At 48.2% G+C, this 23551-nt stretch overlaps 1 protein-coding gene across 1 annotated transcript in view; it reads left to right on the top strand.

Moving 5' to 3' along the window:
* VPS39 (VPS39 subunit of HOPS complex) overlaps positions 1-21310 on the top strand; it is a 45240-nt gene extending 23930 nt beyond the window's left edge. The window contains exons 11-25 of the mRNA XM_053665905.1: positions 1188-1317; positions 9633-9775; positions 12429-12572; positions 13022-13163; positions 13263-13349; positions 13655-13728; positions 14037-14135; positions 14740-14857; positions 15341-15469; positions 16116-16218; positions 16448-16493; positions 17603-17752; positions 17923-18057; positions 18233-18324; positions 19288-21310. Of these exons, the coding sequence (XP_053521880.1) occupies positions 1188-1317; positions 9633-9775; positions 12429-12572; positions 13022-13163; positions 13263-13349; positions 13655-13728; positions 14037-14135; positions 14740-14857; positions 15341-15469; positions 16116-16218; positions 16448-16493; positions 17603-17752; positions 17923-18057; positions 18233-18324; positions 19288-19363 (1668 nt within the window). The 3' untranslated portion in view covers positions 19364-21310. The remainder of the gene's footprint in view (positions 1-1187; positions 1318-9632; positions 9776-12428; positions 12573-13021; positions 13164-13262; positions 13350-13654; positions 13729-14036; positions 14136-14739; positions 14858-15340; positions 15470-16115; positions 16219-16447; positions 16494-17602; positions 17753-17922; positions 18058-18232; positions 18325-19287) is intronic.
* Positions 21311-23551: the final 2241 nt, after the last annotated feature.

Genomic DNA, 23551 nt, shown 5'->3' with positions numbered 1-23551 from the left:
TCAGCGCTGACAAAATGTGGAGCAAAATGTTAGAGAAGGGACGGTTTTCTGAGGGCTGGAAAGGCATCTTAATGTTGGACCCTTGAAGGATCAGGAGCAGCCAACAGGGAACATTGAAGAGCCCAGGAAGTTAAAGAGGTGGGAACAAGTCTCTCCAGGCTGTTGGGAGCTCATCCTGCCTGGAGTGGAGGGCATGGCCGGAGTGTCTGGGAACAAGCCCGATAAGGAAGCCGCACCAGGTTTTCAGAGCCTTTCAGCGCCAGTCCAGAGAGCGGAGACCAGGGGCTGCCACATGACGATGATCTGGACCAGGGGGAAGGTGATAGAAAAGGAGGGCGAAGGAAGCGAACAATGGAAAGGCATTTTGAAGGAAGAATTTAAATCTACTAAAGATTGGTTAAAAGGAAGATAAGGGATAGGGGGAAGGTTGTAAGGAAGACACAGAGATAATGCAATAACTGAGAACAGGACCTTTGCCAACCACAGCTCTGTTAGGTGTCTTTTATTCCTTGAGCACGCCGTGTTCTCTCGGGCATTTTAGGGCCTTGCCCACGTGCCATCCTCTGCTTGGCACACACTCTGTGCCTGCCCTGCCATCTGTCACCCGCCTGGCCTCGCCTGGCGAAGCCCAGCTCATTCTTTATGCCTCCATTTCATTCACACAGGAACGCTTCTCAGACCCACTGCTCAGACCAGGTTGCATGCCCCTCCCAGGTGCTTGTCATTACTCTCACCCTGTTTTATTTTTGTTTTGATTGGGAGGGGGGGTTGTTTGTTTTAAAACTAAATTTTAGACTTTACTCATATTGTACCAGTTTTTTAATTAATGTTCCTGTTTTTTAGGTTTAAATCCAGAAATCACATTGCATTTAGTTGACACGTGCCCTTCGAGTCCTCTGATCTGTGACGGTCCCCTAGTCTTTCTCTGCATTTTATGACTTCCGTAGTTTTCAGGATTACTGGTCGGGCACACTGTGCGGAGACCTTGTTGCATTTCCGTTGCATTTCAGTTGCATGGTTGCCTGTCAGTCTTTTGGTCAGACAGTAAAGGCGGTCCGAGGACGGATGCCAGGGGGCCGTCTGTACACGCTGGCGTCTGTGCCTCCTGGGACGTTGTTTAATAAGTAGTGTGTACTGAATAAATATTTGTTGAGTGAGTGAGCTCTCACCTGTTCTACTCTTATTAGGAAATGAAAGATGATTCCGACAGTGAAAAGCAACAACAGATCCATCATATCAAGAACTTGTATGCCTTCAACCTCTTCTGCCAGAAGCGTTTTGATGAGTCCATGCAGGTCTTCGCTAAGCTTGGCACAGGTAACAGGTGGGTGCGGCCTGGGATGAGGAACTAAAGGAGGGAGAGGGAACTGGGAAGGGCGGGTAGAATGACACCGGACTTCTGAGAAAGGGGAAAGTTTACGCTCAGCTAAAGGGACCCTCATACCTAACAGGCGTGAGGGGGACCATGGTGGTTACCTGCTTACAGTCCTGATCTTGTGAATCTGGTCTCACGCATAAATGCAGACAGACCTCCAGTTTTCTGGGCCGATTTGCCCCTGCCATTAGAGAAAGGTAACAGAAAAGTCACTCCGTTTAACAGATGTGTATTTGGTCACCTGGTATTGAATGCTGTGCTGGGCATAAGTCCCTGGCTTGAGCTTAGTAGACTGAGCAGCAGGTCACTGTGGGAGCCAGCACAGGGCAGAGCTGTGAAGCCCTTCCCTTCCCCAGCATCTCAGAGACACTGAGCTTGTGGCGACAAGCCGGGCGCTGGGGTCAGACTGCCTGGCCGCAGGCAGGATTTTCTTCTCTGGGCCTCTCTGGCCTTCAGTTTTCTTTGCAAAACGGGGCAAATAATAATACAGTGTTGCTGTGGAGATGAAGTGTGTGGTACTTAATTAAGTGTCTGCTGTTAAACTGTTCATTTTTGTATTACTTCATTTTTTGCTTAGTTAGGGTTAATCTGTATGCACTTGGTGAGACTGTATATGATATTATCCCTTTTTTCCTCCCCTTTGTGTTGCCTTTCTTCACCTCCCATCAGCCCTGGCCCATAATGGTCTGTGGTGACTCCCTGTGTCAGTTAAGGTTCTCGGTTATGAGCAATGGAGACCAGTTCTGGATAAATTAAGCATGGTTTATTGGATTATAATGGGAGTGGCAAGTAGAGGGGCCCACAGAATTAATAGGGAACCAGGCTCAGGAGTGATAGGAGCCAAAGGAGCTCTGGAGGACCCCCAGCAGGACTCAGGGGGCTGAATAGCGGTCCCGTGGTGCATGGACAGGCTGGACAGTCCTTGGCTGGCCTAGCCACGTCCTTAGCTGTCGCCACCACCACCTCCCCTGCTGTTGCACCTCAATAAAAATTGGTCCTTACCAGCTTATATTACTGTCTAATGCCATGTAACAAACCACCCCAAAACTTAGTGGCTTAAAATAACAAGTTACCTGTTATCTGTCTTGGTATCTGTCAGTTAGGAATTTGGAAAAGGCTCAGCCAGGCAGTTCTTGCTCGGGTTTCTCTCATGTGTTTGCATTTGTTTGTCTGCTGGGCAAGAGGATCTGCCCAAGGTGGCTCACTGTTGTAGCTGCCAAGTTGGCACTGGCTGGGGCTGGGGGCCCCAGTTCTGATCCAAGTGGGCTTTTCCACAAGACTGCTTGAGTGTCCTCACGCAGAGTGACTGGCGCTTCCCAGAGTGAGCCATTCAGCAGACTTAGGTGGAAGCCTTACTGCCCTCTGTGACTGTCACTTCTGCTGCATTGTATCAATCTGCAAAGGTCCTTCCAGATTTAAGGCAAGGGAACACACCCCTCTCGATGGATGAGTGTGCACGCCACAAGAGGAGCATGTAGGATGGGGAGTGTGTCGGTGTGTGCTACACTGCTTGTCCTCCTTAAACCACTTTCTCAAGATCAAGGAGGCCTGATTATCCAGGATTAGGGTGTAGTCTCACTCCCTGCAACTACGGGGGGTGGGAAAAAAGTGTGTGGCCCTCCTCTGCTCCTGAAGGCAAAGGTAGGTTTCTAGAACTACTCTCTCACCAAGACTACACCTGGTGTAAAAGACAGAGCTTGCCACAAGGAAACAAGTTGCTGTTAAGAAGGGACATGGAAGCTGGGCGACTAAGATCCATGAATATCTACTGCGCTTCCTCCAAGTGAACTCAGCAGAGGCACTGATTTTCAGTGCACTGCCAGCGCTGTGGAAGGACGCTGGACCAAGGTAGAACTTCTGTAGTAACCTGACTTTTTCCATATAACAGTGATATTTAAACCCTAATCCCAAAGGCTTAAATTCAATCCTCATGAAGCTTAGTACCTTTTAATTTATTCATCCTGCAAATGTAGGCTGAGCTCCTGGAGAGTTCAGTACACTCTATTGGGCCCAAGCAGATATGAGCAGACAGGAAATCTGCTTTCAAAGAACAGTCTAGCGGCAAAGATAAAGCACAGGTGGATCCTTTCCAGTGGCAGGAAGATGTATGTTGGTGGCAGTGTTGTCTCTGGGTCAGCTGACCGCTGACTGGACCTGTCGGGCAGCACCTCCGTTGACTGACCTTGGTCTCAGGTCTGGCCCTCTGCTCCAGTGGTGGGTGTTACTACTGGTACTCGCTGAGATCATTGTACTAACGGTGACAGGCTGGCCCTGACCAAACCACATGAGACCAATATACTGGGTTGGCCAAAAACTTTGTTTTCCATAAGATGGCTCTCGTAACACTTAATTGTTTTTAACTTCATTCAAAACAGTTTTGTTAGATTGCATTGCAGTCTGTTAGATTACATGTCATATCACTATGCATTTTTTTAAAACTTACCAAAATTGGTGAATTTTCATGTAGCCATTTTAATATTGAAGACAGAAGAAAATATACATTTTCAGCATATTATGCTTTATTATTTCAAGAGAGATAAAAACGCAACTGAAACACAAAAAAAGATTTGTGCAGTGTATGGAGAGGTGCTGTGACTGATGGAACATGTCATAAGTGGTTTGCAAAGTTCTGTGCTGGAGATTCTCACTGGACGATGCTCCATGGTCAGGTAGACCAGTTGAAGTTGACAGCAATCAAATCAAGACATTAATTAAGAACAATCAACATTCTACCACATGGAAGATGGCTGACATACTCAAAATATCCAAATCAATAAAGTTATTGATTAAAATGAAAAATGTGTCTTTTATTTTACAGAAAAAAACTAAACAGACTTTTTGTCTAACCCAGTATTAACAGAGTATTTAAGTAGGAAGGTTAGACGCCTCTCCAATGGCCATTTATTCATACAGGGCACATTTTTTATGTGTGTTGAACCACAGGCATTTTTGGTATAAATGCCTTAAGTATATGTCTGCAAAACCTTATATTCTGTAACAAATATTGATGGAAGATAACAGGCTTTATGGGAAGAGTAAGGTTATAATGGACCATTCTAAATCTAGGCAACTTTATAAGTGGAACACTGATAAAAACAACAGTCCTACTAATACTACATTTTCACTGGTGTTGGCACCGAGCGCGATAGTCCTCTGCAGTCTTAAACCCTGGGACTGCTCTTTCTCTTTGATACACAGATCTTTACGAACATTTGATTGTAATGGAAACTGGTTTCATCAAAGTAAAAAGTCTGATTCTGGGTATAGGCTTCTTTATGAGACTTCCAAAAATTGACGTGGGTGAACATCTTTGCTTCATTTTTACTCCCAGCTTCCCCAGGGGGCTTAATAGAGAAGTGGTTTTCGAAGCCACTTACAAGCCGCTATTTGCACTAAAAGAAGGCACTTCTGTAGGATTTTTTTTTTTTTTTTTTTTTTTATGAGAAAGGATCACTTCTATAGGATTTTAAGCTCCTTTCTTTAAGTCTCCCTGTGACGTTAAGGCTTTCTCTTTGTAATTGTGAGGATGCTTGCTCCGGTCACTTTAAAACATCAGCAAGCTGGGGGAAATCGCACACAAACCAACACAACTCCAGCCTCACACCGACACCATTCTCCCCTTCCCAGCTGCCTGTGTGCTCATCCATGCTAAAGAAACATAGGTTGTAGCGGAACAGAATGTACCTGGGATGCCAAGTCAGAAGACTGCTTTGGGGGCACAGAAACTCTATGGGGCGTACTTCTTCTGAGCCAGAGAACAGTCTCAGGTGGCTGGAACTTTGTACCACCAGGCCCAGTGTCCCCTCCTCCCCCAGTGCAGGGTGGGTGGGTTTGCTTCCTGCCCCTCCCTTGGCTGTGTCCCACAGAGAACCCTCATAAGGGGATCCTGTTTCTGCCCCCTGTGAATCAGGATGATGCTCTGTCTCCTCCACTGGGGACTTTAACAAGTTTGTGAACCATCCTAGACTCCATGTGACATTTTGTTCATATGTGGGTTTTCCTAGAGAGAGGATAAATACCTTTCATCAAATTCTTTAAGATAGCTAAGATCCTAAAAATGTTTAAGAATCACTAGAGCTATTTCCTGTGGCAGCCTACGACTTGTACATAAAAAGCCCTAGTGCAAGGTGGAAGGGGAAGTGCCGCAGATGTTTGCAGGAGGGCTCGCTGTGGCGTTCTCGGGTGTGGGCAGTCGAGTGTAATGGTGTGCAACGGCGACAGTGGGAGTGAGACAGTTCTTCTGTTTCTCAAAACCAATACTTACATCTTGAATTTGTTCAAACACTGTGTTCCTTATTTACTCATTCTTTCACTCAACAAAAGTTTGATCAAGCTACTACTATAACTGGAAAAGACACTGGCATTCAGGCTGACTCACTACCAAATCCAATAAGCAATGATAGCGACTGAATCTTGTATGGGCGCTTTATTATTCAGATGGCTGGTGTTCAGAGAAGATGGCAGGTTCACACCCTAACAAACCATCTTGTCTTTTCTTCCCAGGCCAGACATTTTTATAAGGTGGGGGTGGGTGGATAAACAAGGTGTGGTGAGGGCTTTGAAATTCTCGGGGATTAGGTGAGCGAGGCTGCTGCATTCCTGTTCTGGGCAGTTAGGTTCCCAGGAACAGCAGTCATCCATATCTTCCTGGAGCAGAAAAGGTAATCTTCCATCAGTGCCCCAGGGGGTCGGCTGTTTTCCCAGGAGCCCCGATGGGCCTTATCTGTAGTTTCTGAAACAAAAGCTTTAATTTACACATTACTTGCTAGACTTACAACTTTTTACCTTAAACTGAAATTTTCCAAGTCTTGATTCCCCTATCACTACCACATGCTAAAAACTATTCTAGGTGTCAAGTATTCTGATGGGGAGGGGACAGGAAGCGAAACAAATAAGATAAATTATAATATGTTGGAAAGTGAAGAGTACTAAGAAAAGTAAAGCGGGGGAAGGGGATGAGAAGTACTGAAGATAGGAGTTAGGATTGCAATTTAAGATAAAACAGCTAGTAGAGGCATCTCTGGGAAGGAGACGTTTCATTTCTGACCCTAAGAAGACCATTTAAGGAGCCTTGCACAAGTCCAGGGAAGAACATTCCAGGCAGAGGGAACAGCTAATGCACATGCAGTGAGGTTGGAAGATGGCCGCCAGTGTGAAGGCAACCGCCAGGTCCGTGTGGCTAGAGCAGAGTCGATCTGTGTCTTCTGTCCTGCACGAGGGGCATCATTCCGTTGTTAACTACCTGTGTGTTGAACTGGGGGTTCAGCTGGACTCAGACAACATGCTGCCCCAAAGCCAGATCAGATAGGCATTGTCAGGGTGCCAGCTCTGCCTTTGTTCCTGGGGACGAGTAAGACACATCATGTGACCACAAAGAGCTTGCACATGAAGCTGCTAAGGAAAACATTGGGGGTAAACATGACGTTTCCCACACCTAGAGCAGAGAGAAGCGAGGAGGTCTTCTCAGGAGGAAGGGGCAGAGCCAGGCCCTGGAGGGTGAGGAGTGGAGGACCCAGTGGAGTGTCGGAGGGCCTGTGAACCAGAGCCCAAAATGACGTGGTGGTGCTTGCTACATCACACCAGAGAGAGACATCGGGGCTGCTTTCAGAGCACTGCAGGGGAATACTGCAGGGGAATTTGGACCTTGTTTAGTAGGCTCTGGATGATATCACAAGGTTTTAAGTTAGAAAATCACATTGTAGATGCAAACCTTGGTGGCAGGATGTGGACAAGGCCCCAGTGAGGGCCACACAGTCAGCCAGGTCCCCAGCAGCCATCTTCTGTCCTCAGACCGTTCTTCCGCGGGGCTGGCACACAGCTGCCAAGTGTTCTGTTCCGTTGCCCCTTCCGGTGTCTTTTTCATATCATCACAATTCTCTTACCTTGACCAACAGAGATCTCCTGGCTTGACAGAAATAGTGTGGCCAGTCACAGGTGACTTGGGGATGGTGTGAATTCTGGGGGGTTCCAGGCAAGGCTGTGGAGCTTTTCTGGTCTGGTCAGCTTACATAGGGCGCCGGTCCATTTTGTAGGATGCTCCTGCAACATTATTTTTTAAATGAAAATAAAGTAATGCTAGTACAGAAAGTTTATTAAAATGTGAAGGAAAAACTTGACCTCCGATCTTGCCTCATTTATCTCTTCCTCCTCCAAGCTTCTTTTCATGCATATATTTTAACATAGTTACAGTACACTTCCATAGCTTTTGTTACTTAAAACTTATTATAGTATTTTCTCACGTTGGTGCTTTTCATAATTGTAATTTGTCATGATTGCATAATATTCTATCAGTTGAATGAAAAATGCATTATTTTGCTGTTGAAGCAACTGTTTCCAAAATCACATAGTTACAAATAATGCTTGTAGCATTACCTGTCCATACAGATGTTGCTTCCCCCATCTTTGTATTTGGGGGGGGGGATTAACTCCTAGAAGTAGGGTTTGAGGCTGTGAGTGCTTTTTCCCTTTAGAGGTGGCGCTGTGCTTTGCCCTAAGAGTGGACAGGTGATTCAGTTTCACAGCATGGCAAGCATTGGGCAACATCATATAAAAATACTCTTTATGCTAATTAAATGAATATGAAAATGTTACCTGACATTTTTTTATTGTTTTACAATATTTTTATTGGTTTCTGCTTTATGGAAATATAATTGACAAATAAAAGTCATAGTATATTTAACAATTACACCATGATGTTCTGGTATACCTACACATTTTGAAAAGATTTCCACAATCAAGTTAATGTATCACCTCACAAATTCGCTTTTTTAAAATTTTTTTGAGACTGCTTAAATTTTAGTCTCTTAGGAAAGTCAAATACCCTGTGATTTTACTTATATGTGAAATCTACAGAAACAAACAAAATGGAAACAGACTCATAGATACAGGGACAGGGACAGACAATCAGGCTGGGGGGTGGTGGTGAAAGGTGAAGGCATTAGAAGCACGAACTGGCAGTTACAGGATAGTCACAGGGATGTAAGGTGCAGCACAGGGATATAGTCGGCACTACTGTAACAGCTCTGCGTGGCTGTAACAGCTCTGCGTGGCACCAGGGGGGCGCTAGACCTTACCAGGAGATCACTTCTTAAATCATATAAATGTTTAACACTATGCTGTACCCCTGAAAACAATATAAAATAATTGAATCACCTAACTGAATCACCTGACATTGTTAATGGATACTGCTTTGATAAAGTAGTGAACATTTTCCCACTTATATTTTTCTTTTATCAGTTATGTTTTATGCCCTTTTATCAAATGAAATCTTATTTCCTTAACCAATTTGTGGGAATTTGTTTAATGCAATCAACCTATTAGCCTTTTGCCATATATGCTGCAGAATTTTAACCGTAGTCTGTTGTCTGGTCTCTGTTTTAGTAATACTCCTTTTTTGACGTATAGTTTTTTATTTTTCACTTTATTGATCTTCTCAACTTCGGTGCCTTATATCACTTTTCCCTTGAAAATTGTTTTCTCCTGTGCTTTTAGAGACTTAATAAATTTTCATTTCTAATTCTGCATGCATGTATGTGCCTATGTCTTGGAATATAGAGTCATACCATTTTTGTAATGTTTTAGTGAAATATATATATAAATAGTGCTCAAATAATGAATTTAGTCATTCCTCAAAAAAAAAAATGCAATCTGGAACTTGGCCAAAAAGTCTATCTAGTTTTTTCTGTAAAATAAATGACACATTTTTCCTTTTCACCAATAACTTTATTGATTTGGATATTTTTAATATATTGGCTATTTCCCATATTGTTTAATGTTGATTGTCCTCAATTAATGTCTCATTTGATTGCTGTCAACTTCAGCTGGTCTGCCAGCCATGGAGCATCATCCAGTGAGAAATTCCCAGCACAAAACTTTGCAAACCACTTTTGACACATTCGATCAGTCACAGCACCTTCTCCATACACTGCACAAATCTTTTTTTCCGTTTCAGTGGTGCTTTTTACCTTTCTTGAAATAATAAAGCACAATATGCCCAAAATGTTGTCTATTTTCTTCCATCTTCAATATTAAAATGGCTACACAAAAGTTCACCCATTTTTATATATTTTTTAAAATGCATATTGATATGACAGCTGTCACAATACAATCTAACAAAATTTTTTCTAATGAAGTTAAAAACAACGAAGTGCTACTAGAACCATCTAATGGGGGGGGAAAGCTTTTTGGCCAACTCAGTACTTAATCTTTCCGTTGCTGTGCTTTTTTCTGGGCAATCATGTGTTTACCTTCTGTGTAGATCCTACCCATGTGATGGGCCTCTACCCAGACCTGCTGCCCACAGACTATAGGAAACAGCTGCAGTATCCAAACCCCCTGCCTATGCTCTCCGGGGCTGAATTGGAGAAGGCTCACTTAGCTCTGATTGACTACCTGACACAGGTAGGTGCAAGAGAGAAGTGTATGAAAGAGTTGACTTGGGAGTCCAGTACCTGCTTCTTTATGGCAGGGAATCGAGGGCCCCCCATAATGCCACAGGCATTTCACAGATGAGCTCTGCAGAAGTCTGGGTGGGCAAAGGACCTTCCTGCTGCTCCTTCCTGCTTGCTAGTACCATTGAGGTGCTTTTTGCCAAATTTTGATACCAGGAAACACACCTTGTTTCCTGCTAAATTCACACAAAGTTGTCCAGGAACTAAAAAGAATAAATTTTATTTATTTTTATTTTTTAAAGATTTTATTTTTTTTATTTTTAGAGGGGAAGGGAGGGAGAAATGGAGGGAGAGAAGCATCAATGTATGGTTGCCTCTTTTGTGCCCCCTACCGGGGACCTGGCCCACAACCCAGGCATGTGTACTGACTGGGAATCAAACCAGTGACCCTTTGGTTCGTAGGCCGTCACTCAGTCCACTGAGCCACACCAGCCAGAGCTAAAAAGAATAAATTTTAGATGATAGAAAATAAGTTTTTTAAAACAAAGTTCTTTGTCACATACGTAATTTTGGAAAAAATACCTGCCCTATGCAGAAAACTTAGAAAACACAGAAAAGTATAAAGCAAAAATACAGATCACCTATAATTCTACCTAGAACCCAGAGAAAAGTTGTCACATTTTAGTGTTGTTCTTTAGACTTATGTATGTATTTATGAATTAGGCTTTATTTATTTATTGGTTTATTTATTACAAAGGGACATCAAACTACCTCAGTATATGGCTTACTTTAAAAAAGTTAGGGCCTGGCCAGGTAGCTTAGTTGGTTGAGCATCATCCTGATACGCCAAGGTTGCAGGTTTGATCCCCAGGTCAGGGCACATACAAGAATCAGTCAATAGGTGTAATAACAAAGTGATGTTTCTCTCCTCTCTCTCAAATCAAATTTAAAAAATTATCTATATAATGAGAAAGTCTGTTCTTGTCAATAAATAAATATATAATCTTCTATAACATGTTTTTTTAGGTGAAATATTTCCATTTAATTTTTTTAAATGTGTTGTTATGGACAGATAAGTGAAACTTTAAAGTCAACACTAAAACTCACATCTTCACTGAAGCTTCTTAACCCAGAGTTCACTCCCACAAGGCTATCATTTATTTTTTGTGTACCCACTCAGAATCAGAGAACTTAGTATATTCTGCAGGCCTTTGTAAAGGGTCCCAGGATAGGCAGTGGGAAGTATTGCTAGAAACACTGTAAGCCTCCCTCAGGTCTGATCGAGCATGCATAGCCTTGGCACTTCCTTGACATTGGGCCCCAGGCGTGCCCAGCTGTGGCTGAAGCCTCAGGGAGCACACTAACTGGCACGCTTGTCTGCACACTGCACAGCCTGCGTGCCATCAGAAGGGCCCCTGGGGCAGAATGTCTCCCCAGCCTGTGGCTTTAGAGAAGGCCTTTGATTCAGGGCCCCGGGGAACACATCGTTCTCTGGCCTTCTGCACTGATGTTGGGGATGCTTGACGCTGGCTGACGCTAGCGTTGTGCCAGAGAGATGGCAGAGCATATAAGACAATGGGCACTGCCAGGCACAAAGTAGTGCATGATTGGATGATTCCATCGTATAACGTTGTAGAGAAGGTAAAACTAAACCCTAGTGAGAGAGATTGGATCAGAGGGGTAGGGGTGTGTGGGATTGTTTGGGAAGGGATGATGGAAATCTGTTCCCTGACTAAGGTGGTGGTTACAGTCATGTAGGTATCTGTCAGAATGCATCTGATAGTGCACTTAAAAGGAATGCATTTTACTGTATGTAACTTACAACATTGATATAAAAAAAGTAAATAAAAGAACATGGGCTTTAGGATTAGACCCTAATTTGAAACCCACCTGTGCCACTTACAAGGTGTCTGACATCTGCACTGGGGGCTCTCTGCTTGTAAAATGGGGATAGTAACACCTGCATTCATTTCAGGTTTAAAATGGGATCATGTATAAGGTGCTTGACACGGTGCTGGTGTGTAGTAAATTCTCAACAAAGAATTGGCATTGTATGTGGCAACTTGGCGGTCATCTGTTTCGGTCCCTGACGGAAATGCAGTGCTGCCCCAGCGGGTCTGTGGGGGTTAAATGAGGACAGTCTGTGTCGGGGAAAATCTTAGCCTGTATGTGGTCCATTGAAAATGTCCTGTGGGTTTCACTTATTTTTAAAAGCATTTTCTCAAAACAGAAAAAGAATTTAACATCGTTTCTTTTACTCCTTGAATCTTAAGTTTTATTCCACTTCCTCCACTGACTTTTATCCCAGTATGTCAGTACGTTTTGTGCTTGGAGATCTTTCATTGCACATTCTGTCATGCCTCTGTACAAAAATGCCATTTTTATTTTTAATTTCCTGCAACCAAATGATTTTGTGTTTTAAAATGTCATCTGAGTTGAATCACAACAATTACTATTAACGTACAGTTGAGCGATACATCATAAACATACTTAAGTTTTAAAGAATCATTAATTATTTAAACTTCTGAAAAAATCATATGCTGTTGTGAGATCGGGGTGTGGGTGGGTGTGGGCTGACGTAGAGGTATCTGGGATCACCCAGCAGATGAGCGATACAGGAAGGTTTAGTCCTGGCCTTGATCCCACATTCTCGGCCTCGGCAGAAACGCAGCCAGCTGGTGAAGAAGCTGAATGACTCTGACCACCAGTCCAGCACGTCCCCGCTCATGGAAGGCACGCCCACCATCAAGTCCAAGAAGAAGCTGTTGCAAATCATCGACACCACCCTGCTCAAATGCTACCTCCACGTGAGTTCTCTGAGAACCCGGGTACCCACAGTCCCCGGGCTGCTGAAACTGGAAAACTGCCACTTTGGGATACCTGCTGTTAGCAACAGTGGAATCTTTGATGATGGGAATGCCTAGTCTTTGCCTGATACTTGTGAGCTTCTTGGAGTTAAGAGTTTTGAGTCAAGACGTTGGCCCAGAGTCTTTATAGTAGGCTCATCTTTGGTAAGATTGGAGTTAGTGATGCAACATGAACAGTTATTTCCTCAAGGAACGACTCCCTTTTTCCACTGCCTCTCCCCACCAAAAATAAAACAAAACATTAAAACATGTGTAAAAGAGTATATGCTATTAAAAGCCACTACCTGTAGTCCTAAAAAAGCATTGTTTGTTTTAGCCCGGAGCAGGTGTGTCTGGGTAGGGTGGGCCCCCAGGAAGCAGTCTCTGCTGAAGTCCTGCTTCCTCTGCAGACGAATGTGGCCCTCGTGGCCCCACTGCTGCGCCTGGAGAACAATCACTGCCACATCGAAGAGAGCGAGCATGTGCTGAAGAAGGCTCACAAGTACAGCGAGCTGATAATCCTGTATGAGAAGAAGGGGCTCCATGAGAAAGGTGACCAGAGGCAGGGAGGGGACACTGAGGTGTGATGAATCTGCGGGGATGAGCCTTCTGGAAGAGGCTCATGACCTTGTTCTTGGGCTTCGTGGCCAGCTCTGCAGGTGCTGGTGGACCAGTCCAAGAAAGCGAACTCCCCTCTGAAAGGCCATGAGAGGACAGTGCAGTATCTGCAGCATCTGGGTAAGTCCAGCTTCTAGAAGGGGAGGCACAAAGGGGTTCAAACAGACCTGCTCTCCCCCCGTCTCTGATTCTGGCCAGTCAGTGCCCTTCCTCCTGTTCCACCACCTGGGTTCATAGTCCCCCAGTGGGGGATCCATGACAGCCCCTGGTATGTAGCCATCCCAGGCCAAACAGCCCTGAGTGACTCTTGCTTGAACAGAGTATCTCCTCCAGAAAATAAATCCTGGGGCAGCCTGGGTACCAGCCTTCGCAGACCTGTGGGCAATGTAGGCTTCACCCGCAGACAAGCCTTACTTTTTCTCTAGGCACAGAAAACCTGCATTTGATTTTTTCCTACTCAGTGTGGGTGCTGAGAGACTTCCCAGAGGATGGCCTGAAGGTAGGTCCTGAGAGGTCTTTGGATTTACCCAACACCACGTTTGGTCCTGATTCTGCGTGGGAGATGGGTGGATGGCGTGGGAGGAAGGGTACATGCAGTGTCACTGGTGTCCAAACGCGAGATGCCAGTGCGGGGGGAGAGCCTTACACAGGCACTCGGGACACCTGCGGCCCCATCTGTCACACACTGACTGGCTACAGAAGGCTTGCACGCCCTTCCGCCTCCCAAGCTTCCCGTCCGCGTGCCTGTGCACATGGCAGCTTCGCAGTTGGTGGCTCTGCAGCTGGAGCTCGGGTTTGTTTCGACAGATATTTACCGAAGACCTCCCAGAGGTGGAGTCTCTGCCCCGAGACCGAGTGCTTGGCTTCTTAGTGGAGAATTTTAAGGGTCTGGCTATTCCTTACCTGGTAAGATATTGTTTGGTCTAAATAAAGAACTTCGAACTCAGGATCCAGGGCCTCGCAGGGTAGTTATTAGGTGGTTCAGGTTGGGGTTTGTGTTGCGTAGGATTGGTGGAAATGTGAGGAAGAGAGTTATGTCGGCGTGCTCAGAGTGACTCCAGTGGGCCGGGCTGGGAATGTCGCTTTTTGTCGGTGCCTTCTAAACCTAGGTAAAGTGCAGAGGGGTGAAAGAGAAGGGTGTCCGAGAAAGACATTTCAGAGCCACGACTGTACAACCTAACAGCTGTGACCACAGGACAACCAGATCGGTTTTAAGTACCAGAATGCAAATGTTCACCCTTAATTACATGGGCTGATTTGGCAGATTATGAGACAAAATTAATCAAGGAGCTTAGATTGGAAATCAAGAAAAGAATTCCTGATGTTGCTGGGTTGTGTTGCAAAATTTCCCACAGTTTCAGAAGAGCTATCCCTTGGTAATCTTTGCAGCTTAATTAGGGGACAATCTGGATGTGGCTTGTTGGGCCTTGCAAGCGTGAGGGAGGGACACAGGGTGACTGGGCCGGGTCACAGTGTTGAGGGCACCAGGCAGACCTGTGTCTCGCCGCAGGAACATGTCATCCACGTTTGGGAGGAGACGGGCTCCCGGTTCCACAACTGCCTGATCCAGCTGTACTGCGAGAAGGTGCAAGGGCTGATGAAGGCCTATCTCCTGTCCTTCCCCGCAGGTACCAGTGCTCATAGAAAGTCACGTGGCCCCTGTCCTTAGAGACAGGTGGGGACCTGAGGGTGCTGCGTGTGGTGGAGGGAAGCAGAACCCTCTGTGGTGGGCCCCAGGGGGGCAGGAAGTTCCTCAGAGGAACCAGGGCAGCTAAGTGACTCAGCAGCTCGTCTGGATCCCAGCGTCTCTGAGCATCTCTGGGTGTCAGCCCTGGGGGAGGGAAGGAACAGATCTGTCTTCAGGATAAGAAACAGGTTTGCCTACCAGAGCATTTCTCTGTGCAGACTTTTATTTTTATTTTTTACCTCAAGCTGATGTTTGGGGGCTGTGTAGACAGACAGTAAACTAAAAGAAGGCCACTGGAAACCACTCTGGAGGCCCTTTCGGGTGGTTGTGGTGACCGTGCCAGCCCCCAGCCCCCTCTTTTTCCTTGACGGGCCGTGGGCTGCCCCACAGCATCTTTTCATGCCGAGACTTGTCTCCCTCAAAGGCAAAGCTCCAGTTCCTGCCGGAGAGGAAGAGGGTGAGCTAGGAGAGTATCGTCGGAAGCTCCTTATGTTCTTGGAAATTTCCAGCTACTACGACCCAAGCCGACTCATCTGCGATTTTCCTTTTGATGGTGAATATTGGGGTTGGGGCAAAAGCCCCTTCAGCTGCTCCTAAAGCAGAAATCAATCCAGCTCCCCAGCCCTCTGAAAAGTTGGGCCAGGAAAGACCACATGTTTGAGGGGGATGTTCCTCTCTCGTCCCCTCTGAGGACTCACTTTTGTGCTGTGACTGGGAGGCATCTCTGGGGTGTGAGCCACATGCTGACTGACAGCCAGGTTGGAACCTGTTTGTTGCTGCAGTGCATGTTCTTGGCCACATGTATCATTTAGTGACTTTTGTGAGTTGGCATAATTTACCTTGAAAAGACACATAACTGTTTGATGCGTAAGCTCAGGGAGGACAGAGGCCAAGTGTTTACCTTATTTGAAGTGCCTGGCCCTGCGTAGGCGCTGACTGTGTGCCTGGCTGCTGAGTGAGTGTTCTTGCCCCATTGGTAAGTGGTCACGAAGAGATCGTATAAAACACCTCCTAAAATACTGCCCTCCCCCCTTTTAAAAATTTTAATAATTTTCTCCTTGACTAAATCCCAAGTAATAAAAATACTATGTCCCAGTTTATATTGCTCCAGTACCCACTTCTCTCGTAGCTCAGCCCCCGGCCCGTGCCTGCGCCGTGGTGGCGGCGGTGGCTACTTACATGCCTTTCTCCCCCCACAGGCCTCTTAGAAGAGCGCGCTCTCCTGCTGGGACGTATGGGGAAACATGAGCAAGCCCTCTTCATCTACGTCCACATCCTGAAGGACACAAAGATGGCCGAGGAGTACGTTGACCCTGTCACCCCACCTCCCTCGGGGTCTAAAAGCAGGCCTCCCAGAGAGATGAGACTCGGGAGAGACTAAGAAAGCCACAGCGCCTCCCCTCTGCAGCTGGGGGAGAGTCTCCCCTGTGCCAGCCTCTGCTGCAGGCTCCTAGGAGGCCGCTCGGGTGGCGTAGATGCTCTGTCCCCACACGTGGTCCCTCGGCCTCGTCTGAGACTCTCTCCCTTGCAGGTACTGCCACAAGAATTATGACCAGAACAAAGATGGCAACAAAGATGTGAGTAGTGACCCTGGCCCCAGGGGGCACACGCATTCCACTGTCTCTCTCGGCTTTCCCGCACACCTCGGGTTTCACCACAGGTGGCACTTGTGGGACTTGAAGACATGACAGGGCACGGGTCAGCGCAGTGATTGAATCAGCGCAGTGTAGTGAGGGAGGGGCGGGCAGCCCTGGGTCCTGGTTTGCTTGGCAGAGTTCTGGCCTGCGTCCTTGTCATCATGTGATTATGAGTGATATCCGTGCTCCGTTGCTCTCAAACAGTCCTGACTCATATTATAATTCTGTGGTCAGCCTGTGGAGAGGAGCACGGATAAAGTGCACGGTGAGCTCTGTCCAGATCGCACATGGATCTGTCAGTGTCTGGAGATGTCTTTCATTGCCGTGACCGGCGAGTGGGGTGCTCCTGGAACCTAGGAGCTAGAGGCCAGAGTTGCTCCTAAACAATGCACAGGACAGTCCCAGGAAAGAATCCTCTGGCCCGAAATGTTGGGTGCTGAGGTTGAGATCCGTGTGGTACTGATACTGGTAGGAAATGCAGCACCTCCTCTCACTTGAATCCTTACCTGTCAAAACAAGACAGGGTCTCGGCCTCCAGAGCCAAAGGAAATGAGGGAGCAGAGCCAATCTTTCTACAGGGCTGGCATTTTGCCAGTGGGTGGTTAACAAATACAAGGCATTTGGTTTTTTCTCTCAAGGAAAGCACAATCCTTAATTTTTATACCTTCAGTTGACTCTTTACCAGAATCTGTTAAAGGGTGAAAATGGTGAGTGTGAAGTGCTCCATGGCCGTTACTGTAGACCAGGGGTGTCCATCCCGCCCCCCCGTGCGCCACATGCGGCCGGTGGTGGCTGTGAATGTGGCCTAACACAAAATCGTAAATTTACTCAAAACGTTATGAGGTTTTTTTGTTTGGTTGGTTTCGTTAGTGTTTGTGTATTTAATATGTGGCCCAAGACAATTCTTCCAGTGTGGCCCAGAGATGCCAAAGGTTGAACACCCCTGCTAGACCAACCCTGTTAACTTTAGGGGCAGTCATGCTGGGCGTTCTAGGGCCGGGGAGGGGTTGCTGCCCATCTGATGTACGTGGCTTGTACCTGTGAGACAGGTGTATCTGTCCCTGCTCCGGATGTACCTGTCGCCCCCCAGTGTTCACTGCCTGGGGCCAATCAAGCTGGAACTGCTGGAGCCACAAGCCAACCTCCAGGCGGCCCTGCAGGTCCTTGAGCTGCACCACAGCAAACTGGACACCACCAAGGTCGGCGCTTCCCAGGAGGATGGGGCGCTTGCTTGCAGGGGCACTGAGTGGGGAGAGGAGGGAGGGAGGGATGTGGTGTGGAGCTCTGGGGCTTTGGCTATTCCCTTAGTCTCTCCTGCCCTGCCTTACTCTGTCCCCATCTCCGTCCCCATCTCTGTCCCTGTCCCTAGGCCCTCAACCTTCTGCCAGCAAACACTCAGATTAATGACATACGCATCTTTCTGGAAAAAGTCTTAGAGGAAAATGCACAAAAGAAACGGTTCAACCAGGTGCTCAAGAACCTTCTCCACGCCGAGTTTCTGCGGGTATGAGCCTTGCAAACCCTGGGGTGGGGTAGTGCTTTTTAGCACGAGATGGTTACACATACTCCTTGGGACAAAAGCAGACCTCTGTGTTCCTTGAACGCAGCTTTAACCAACTTACATTTAGTTGCAAGTGTTTCAGGTGGAGGGATCTCTCTCCCAATCTCTGCCCTCCCAGGTCCAAGAAGAGCGGATTTTACACCAGCAGGTGAAATGCATCATCACGGAGGAGAAGGTGTGCATGGTGTGTAAGAAGAAGATTGGAAACAGGTGAGCCCGCTCCGTACTGCTGAAGGGTCTGTCCCCGGGTGGCTCAAGCTCAGGATGGAGTCTGCCCTCCAACCCAAGGGGGAAGCCAGCCCCGCTGCCAACTGTCCTGAGCACATTCAGTTCCAGAGGCCCGAGAGGGCAGTGCGAGCTGTTGGGGTGGGCTTCGGGGACTTAAAAAGCTGAAGTGTGTGGTGTGGGACTGTTGACATCTTGCCCATAAAGTCTCTCCCTCTGGCAGCTAGAAATTGTGATACAGCCAGTGGGTGTGGGAAAGTTCGTACATGGGGGAAAGTCCTTAACCCTTAAGGTTGTACCTTTGAAAGAAGAAAAAGATCCGTCAACCTGCTGCCTCACGATTTGAGTACAATCCTGAGCCAGGATCATACTGTCTTAAGGCATATACTTGGAAGAATTTTTTTCTTTAGAAATACCCAAACCTTTGTCCTTCATTAGAATTAGCCTGGAACTTGTTTTGAGGAGCACTGTTGGCTCTCAGGAAGCCAGCATACAGCCCTGTCTGCCTGTATTTCATGTTGCTTTCTTAGCAAGAAGTATCCCTGAGCACGTGGACCTCCTGCTGTGCTCGGTCACTGGACAGAGATAATGGCCACGTGAACCCAGAGACCCCAGGCGGGGGCATCCAACCTTCTGGCATCTCTGGGTCACACTGGAAGAAAAAGAGTTGTCTCGGGCCACACATTAAATACATTGCAACGTGTAATCACACAAAAATTTTATAATGTTTGAAGTAAATTTACGATTTTGTGTTGGGCCAAGTTCACAGCCACCCTGGGCCGCATGTGGCCCGCGGGCTGCAGGTCGGAGAGCCCTGCTTGGGCCAGGCTGCTCTGTGTGGTGAGGCGGCTGCCGCTGCTGGGATGGCTCCCGGCTGAGATGCCTTTTCCAGGTAGGAAGCAGGCTCGAGGGGCAGTCCTCATTCCCGGTCACTTGTCTTCCCTGCAGTGCATTTGCGAGATATCCCAACGGAGTGGTCGTGCACTACTTCTGTTCCAAAGAGGTGAACCCGGCGGACACCTGAGCCCAGCGTGCCCAGGACTCAGCAGATGGACAGTTGGCCATCCCAGTGAGGGAAAAGGACACCGGCCTTAGGAATCGGGGGCTACAGCCACCAGCAAGGTCTCCGCATTTGGACACTACTGGCTACCTTGTGTCCTGGAATGTCTCTGAGTTAATCTGACTTGTGGTCTGGTGTCACCGGCTTTTTAATAGAAAAAGAGATTAGTTAATACTTTATATGCCATTATGTTGCAGGCAGTTCCAGAGAATTTAATGCCTGCTTGGACTGGAGGAGGTAGCAGTGGGCAGGCCTTGCCTTTGCATACCAGTCACCTGAGTAAGGGGACCGTGTCGAGCTTCTGTAGCCCCAGAGTGGTTACTCCGTTTTCTATTAAGACACGTGCAGGACTTCACGGGGAGCCCTGGGCCTGGCTGCCAGAGCCCGTGAGAAGGGAGCAATTTCAGAGCTCTAGCTGCAAAGGCCAAACGCTGTCCTCTAGGAAACGACAGTGGCTGTCCCGTGGGCCCCATGCCCCATGCGCCCCCAGGAGCCTCCCCACTCATCTCTTTAGTTTTTGGTCTCCTTTCCTCAGTGTTTTCTTCCTGTATCTCTCCCCTCACTGCTCCACTCAGACTTTCTTCCCCATTTTTCTGACATTGGGAGTAACTAATATTTAATCAAGGCAAAGAGAGAAGCAAAAGGAAGTCCCATCTTCTAGGGGTACATGGATAATTGACTGTTAGGCATCTTGTAAATAGGCCCTCCTTGGACCCTTTACTCTCCCTGGAAGCTTAAGAGAGTGTCACTCTGGGCTGAGGAAAGGCTTTGTGCACCTGCCCTCTGGCTGAGTGTGGTAGCAGCTCTGAGGACAAAGCACTGCACTCGGGGTGTGGCCGTCCCCATCTTCAGGCTGCCGTCTGCAGAGGCCCAGGGCAGGTTGGGTTAGTCCTGCTGGGTGAGCGCTTTGTGCTTGGGGCTCCTTTCTCTTTCCAGCCAGTGCTGTCCACTTACAGCTCAGCCTGGCCACCGTTCCCCAGCTCCGCTTGGCGGGGGCTGCGGGGCCGCACTGGGATGTCATAGGCAGGTGGATCTCTGCTGCACACAGGAACAGCAGATTGGACAGTGACAGTGACGTGATGGCGGCACACCTGTGGGAGTGCTGCGGTCCAGGAACAGCAGCGCGTGGGCTTATAAAATCTCTCTCCACCAAACCCGCTGAGCACTGACCGGTGTGCGGGGCAGACCTGCCTGCATCGGGCAGCCTCGAGGCACAGGGGAGTCTGGCACTGCCAGCCGAGGACCGGGGGAGAGAGGCCCTGCATCCCGTCCTCCCGGGGTTTTGCAGCCTTGCCGTCTTGGTTCCTCAATGCCTTTAATGGTAGCAAGGGTGCCCAACACTGACCCCGGTTGGTGGCCTGTCCTTGACATGCTGTGCCGTTTTTGGCGCGTGCTGTAGACGGACTTGCTGGTGTTGTAGACGGGGCTTCTCCCAGGCACGTGCTCTCTGGAGGGACAGCCAGTGCCGTCAACACTTGTCCTCGGAGGGGGGATTCTGCTCACGATTTGGAGGTCCGGCAGCATCCACAAGGCCCACCGCCCCAACTGGCCACTCCCACCCGCAGGAAGCACTGCTGCCCTTGGCCCCGTGAGCGCCACGAAACCAGGCTTCCTCCTGGAGCCCCGGTGAAATCGTGGTGCTGTGGAAACTTGCCCGCCTCACAAGCCCCGCCTTCCCGGCCTGTTGTGTTTGTGTCTTCCTGTCCCGCTGCCTGTGCGGTATGTGTGCTTAGAATAGAACAAAGGCTGCGTTTCCTGCCCTCGTGGAATACGTAAACGACCCAGCCTCCCAATGCCAGTCTTCCTTCCCTAGACTCTGCCTTCGGCGGTGGTGTGGAGGAGGCTGGAGGTGAAAGCCCTGTAATGAGGACTGATGAAGGTCTTTCATAATAAACATCATAAAATAAGAAACCAAGCCTATTTGGGCCTCTTTTCTTCCCCTTCCTGTGGAGTTTGATGTAAAGAACGAGTATCTTAATTTAGCCAAGGATGGAGAAGAGTAAGCCAGGTAGTGACCGCACGTGTTGGAAGACCTGCCGTCCAGCACAGCAGCATGGCCGGTGTAGTGGCTGAGGGATGAAGAACGTCCCCAGCACCATAAGTGGAACTCAGGCTCATCCCAGGGCCTCCTGCCTCTTCCTGCAGCTCATGGTGGCTGGGAGGGGCTCGAGAGCTATGGAACTGGTAGGACTGACAGACCCACTGATGTTTGAGAAGTGCAGAAATGTTGGTCCACTTTGGCCAACTAAAAAGGTCCTTCGGTTCTTTATTAGCCCCTTTGGGCTTTCTGTGGCCATCCTGAGTTTTCTCCGGGAGTGAAAAACACCCGGAAATAAGAGGCACGACCTCCCCGAGGCACCGCAGGCGACTTCCAGGGGCGTGTAGTGCGGCCCGAGGGCACACTGATCAGTCAGGTGCCCGTTTGCCAGGCCAGCTCACTCACACCCCTCCCTCAGGCTCCTCTGTGGGTCTGCGGGTTTTCACAGGCTTCATGTACAGGTCAACGGGGCTTGGACTGCAGCATTTCTGAGACCCCAGCACAGGTCTTGGCTTCAAGCTCCAAATGAGGCAGAAATGGGCCCTTCCCTTGGGGTTTAGCCAACAACACCATATCCTCTTGTTCTGGAAGTTTCTGGTCTGAACTTGCCTACTGAGCTTGTTTTGAAGTTGAATCACCTGGTTTTTAGGTCTTTTTTCCAGTTTCCACCTCGGGCCTTGGGGAGGAGTGTGGACATGGCCTGGTCTCGGTTCAGGAACAGAAACAAGTCCTCCAACAGCACACTGCCCGGAGAGGTTTTCCTCTGCCGGGTACAGTGCTGAGTCCTGGCCACCGAGGTGGTTGAGGTCCGCAGAAAACGGGGGCATCCCATACCATCTGCAGCCTAAGGCTTCCCTGGGTCGACAGGACTGTAAAGCCTTCATCTCTAGTAGCTTGAGGACTGGAAGACCTGTTTCCTACCTGCCTCCGTTGATATCGTTTGACCATAACTCTACCTGTACAGCCACGTACTTACACTGACCCAGGAAGGGGGCCTGGGCCTAAGCTACAGGTGTGAGGGGCAGGGCTCCCCGCTCCCGCTGGCCACCACAGTTGAGAATAAGTCTACCAGGACATGATCTGCTTGGGGAGGATAGGTGGCCAATCTCTCAAAGGAGGGCCAGGAGCCTTTTCCTCAGCGGGCTTTTATTGAGTTTATTTTGCACAGGAATACAGGTAAAGCTCATCAGTCATTGTCAGGCGGTAAGGATCAAACAATAGATAACATACAAAGGACTATGAGGGCTTATTCTGAGTCAGGGTCTGTTAGCTAAAGGGCTACAAAACTTTGGGAAACAAACTCATTTCCTGCTCGGATCCTTATCATTTAACTGAGGGCATTTTAGCAAAGCAGGTTTCACGGGATTTTATGTATTCTTTCTTAGGCCAGATTGCCTAGGGAACCCACCCTTTGCATCACAGGGTCAAAACACCCTCTGTCATTGTTTCAGGCGTAAGTCAGGCAGGGGAAGCAAGGCAGCCAAGAGATTAGAACTCTCGCAGACAGAATGAGGACTCAGGCTATGTCAAAGCCGAGGAGCGAGGGTCCATCACCCCCTTTTGCTATAGCCCCCCAAGTCCTTACCCAGGGACACCCCATCATCCTGCCTGTCTTAGGCCATCCCTCCCTTGAGGAATCTACCCGTCATTGGCTAACCAGTCACGCATTGGGGACCAGGCAGGGTGAAGTAAAAGCAGGAGAGGCAATGCCCCTGCCAGGGAAATAAGCTTTGTCTCTTTGGTGGCTTATGGTCCGAAGGTCACTCACTCAGCCTTACCCATGGGGGAGGGCGGGGAGGTGAGTTACAGCTTCTGAAACCAGACAGGGCGGTGCCCAGCACACAGGGAGTCACGAGGTTGGGAATTTCTTCAGGATGTGGACGGGCTCTCCTTACCTTTGGTTCCGCGCCTGGTGTTGCAGGTCCTGCGTACAGCAGCCTCTCTTCAGAGAACCAGTGAGGGAGGCGAGGAGAAATCAGGAACACCTCTGAGTCCAAATCAATCACTGAACCAGAGACTTCTGTGCTTTTCCTTTGGCTTTGTGGGGGAGGTGGGACTTGTATTGGTTTTAGGCTTGTTTTGTTGGCTGGAGGGGACTGAGCATCTGATGCAGC

This window comes from Artibeus jamaicensis, unplaced genomic scaffold (genome assembly GCF_021234435.1).
Source record: "Artibeus jamaicensis isolate MK-2021 breed Jamaican fruit bat unplaced genomic scaffold, CSHL_Jam_final contig_1132, whole genome shotgun sequence".
Classification (NCBI taxonomy): Eukaryota; Metazoa; Chordata; class Mammalia; order Chiroptera; family Phyllostomidae; genus Artibeus; species Artibeus jamaicensis.
This window is presented reverse-complemented; position numbering and strand designations above follow the sequence as displayed.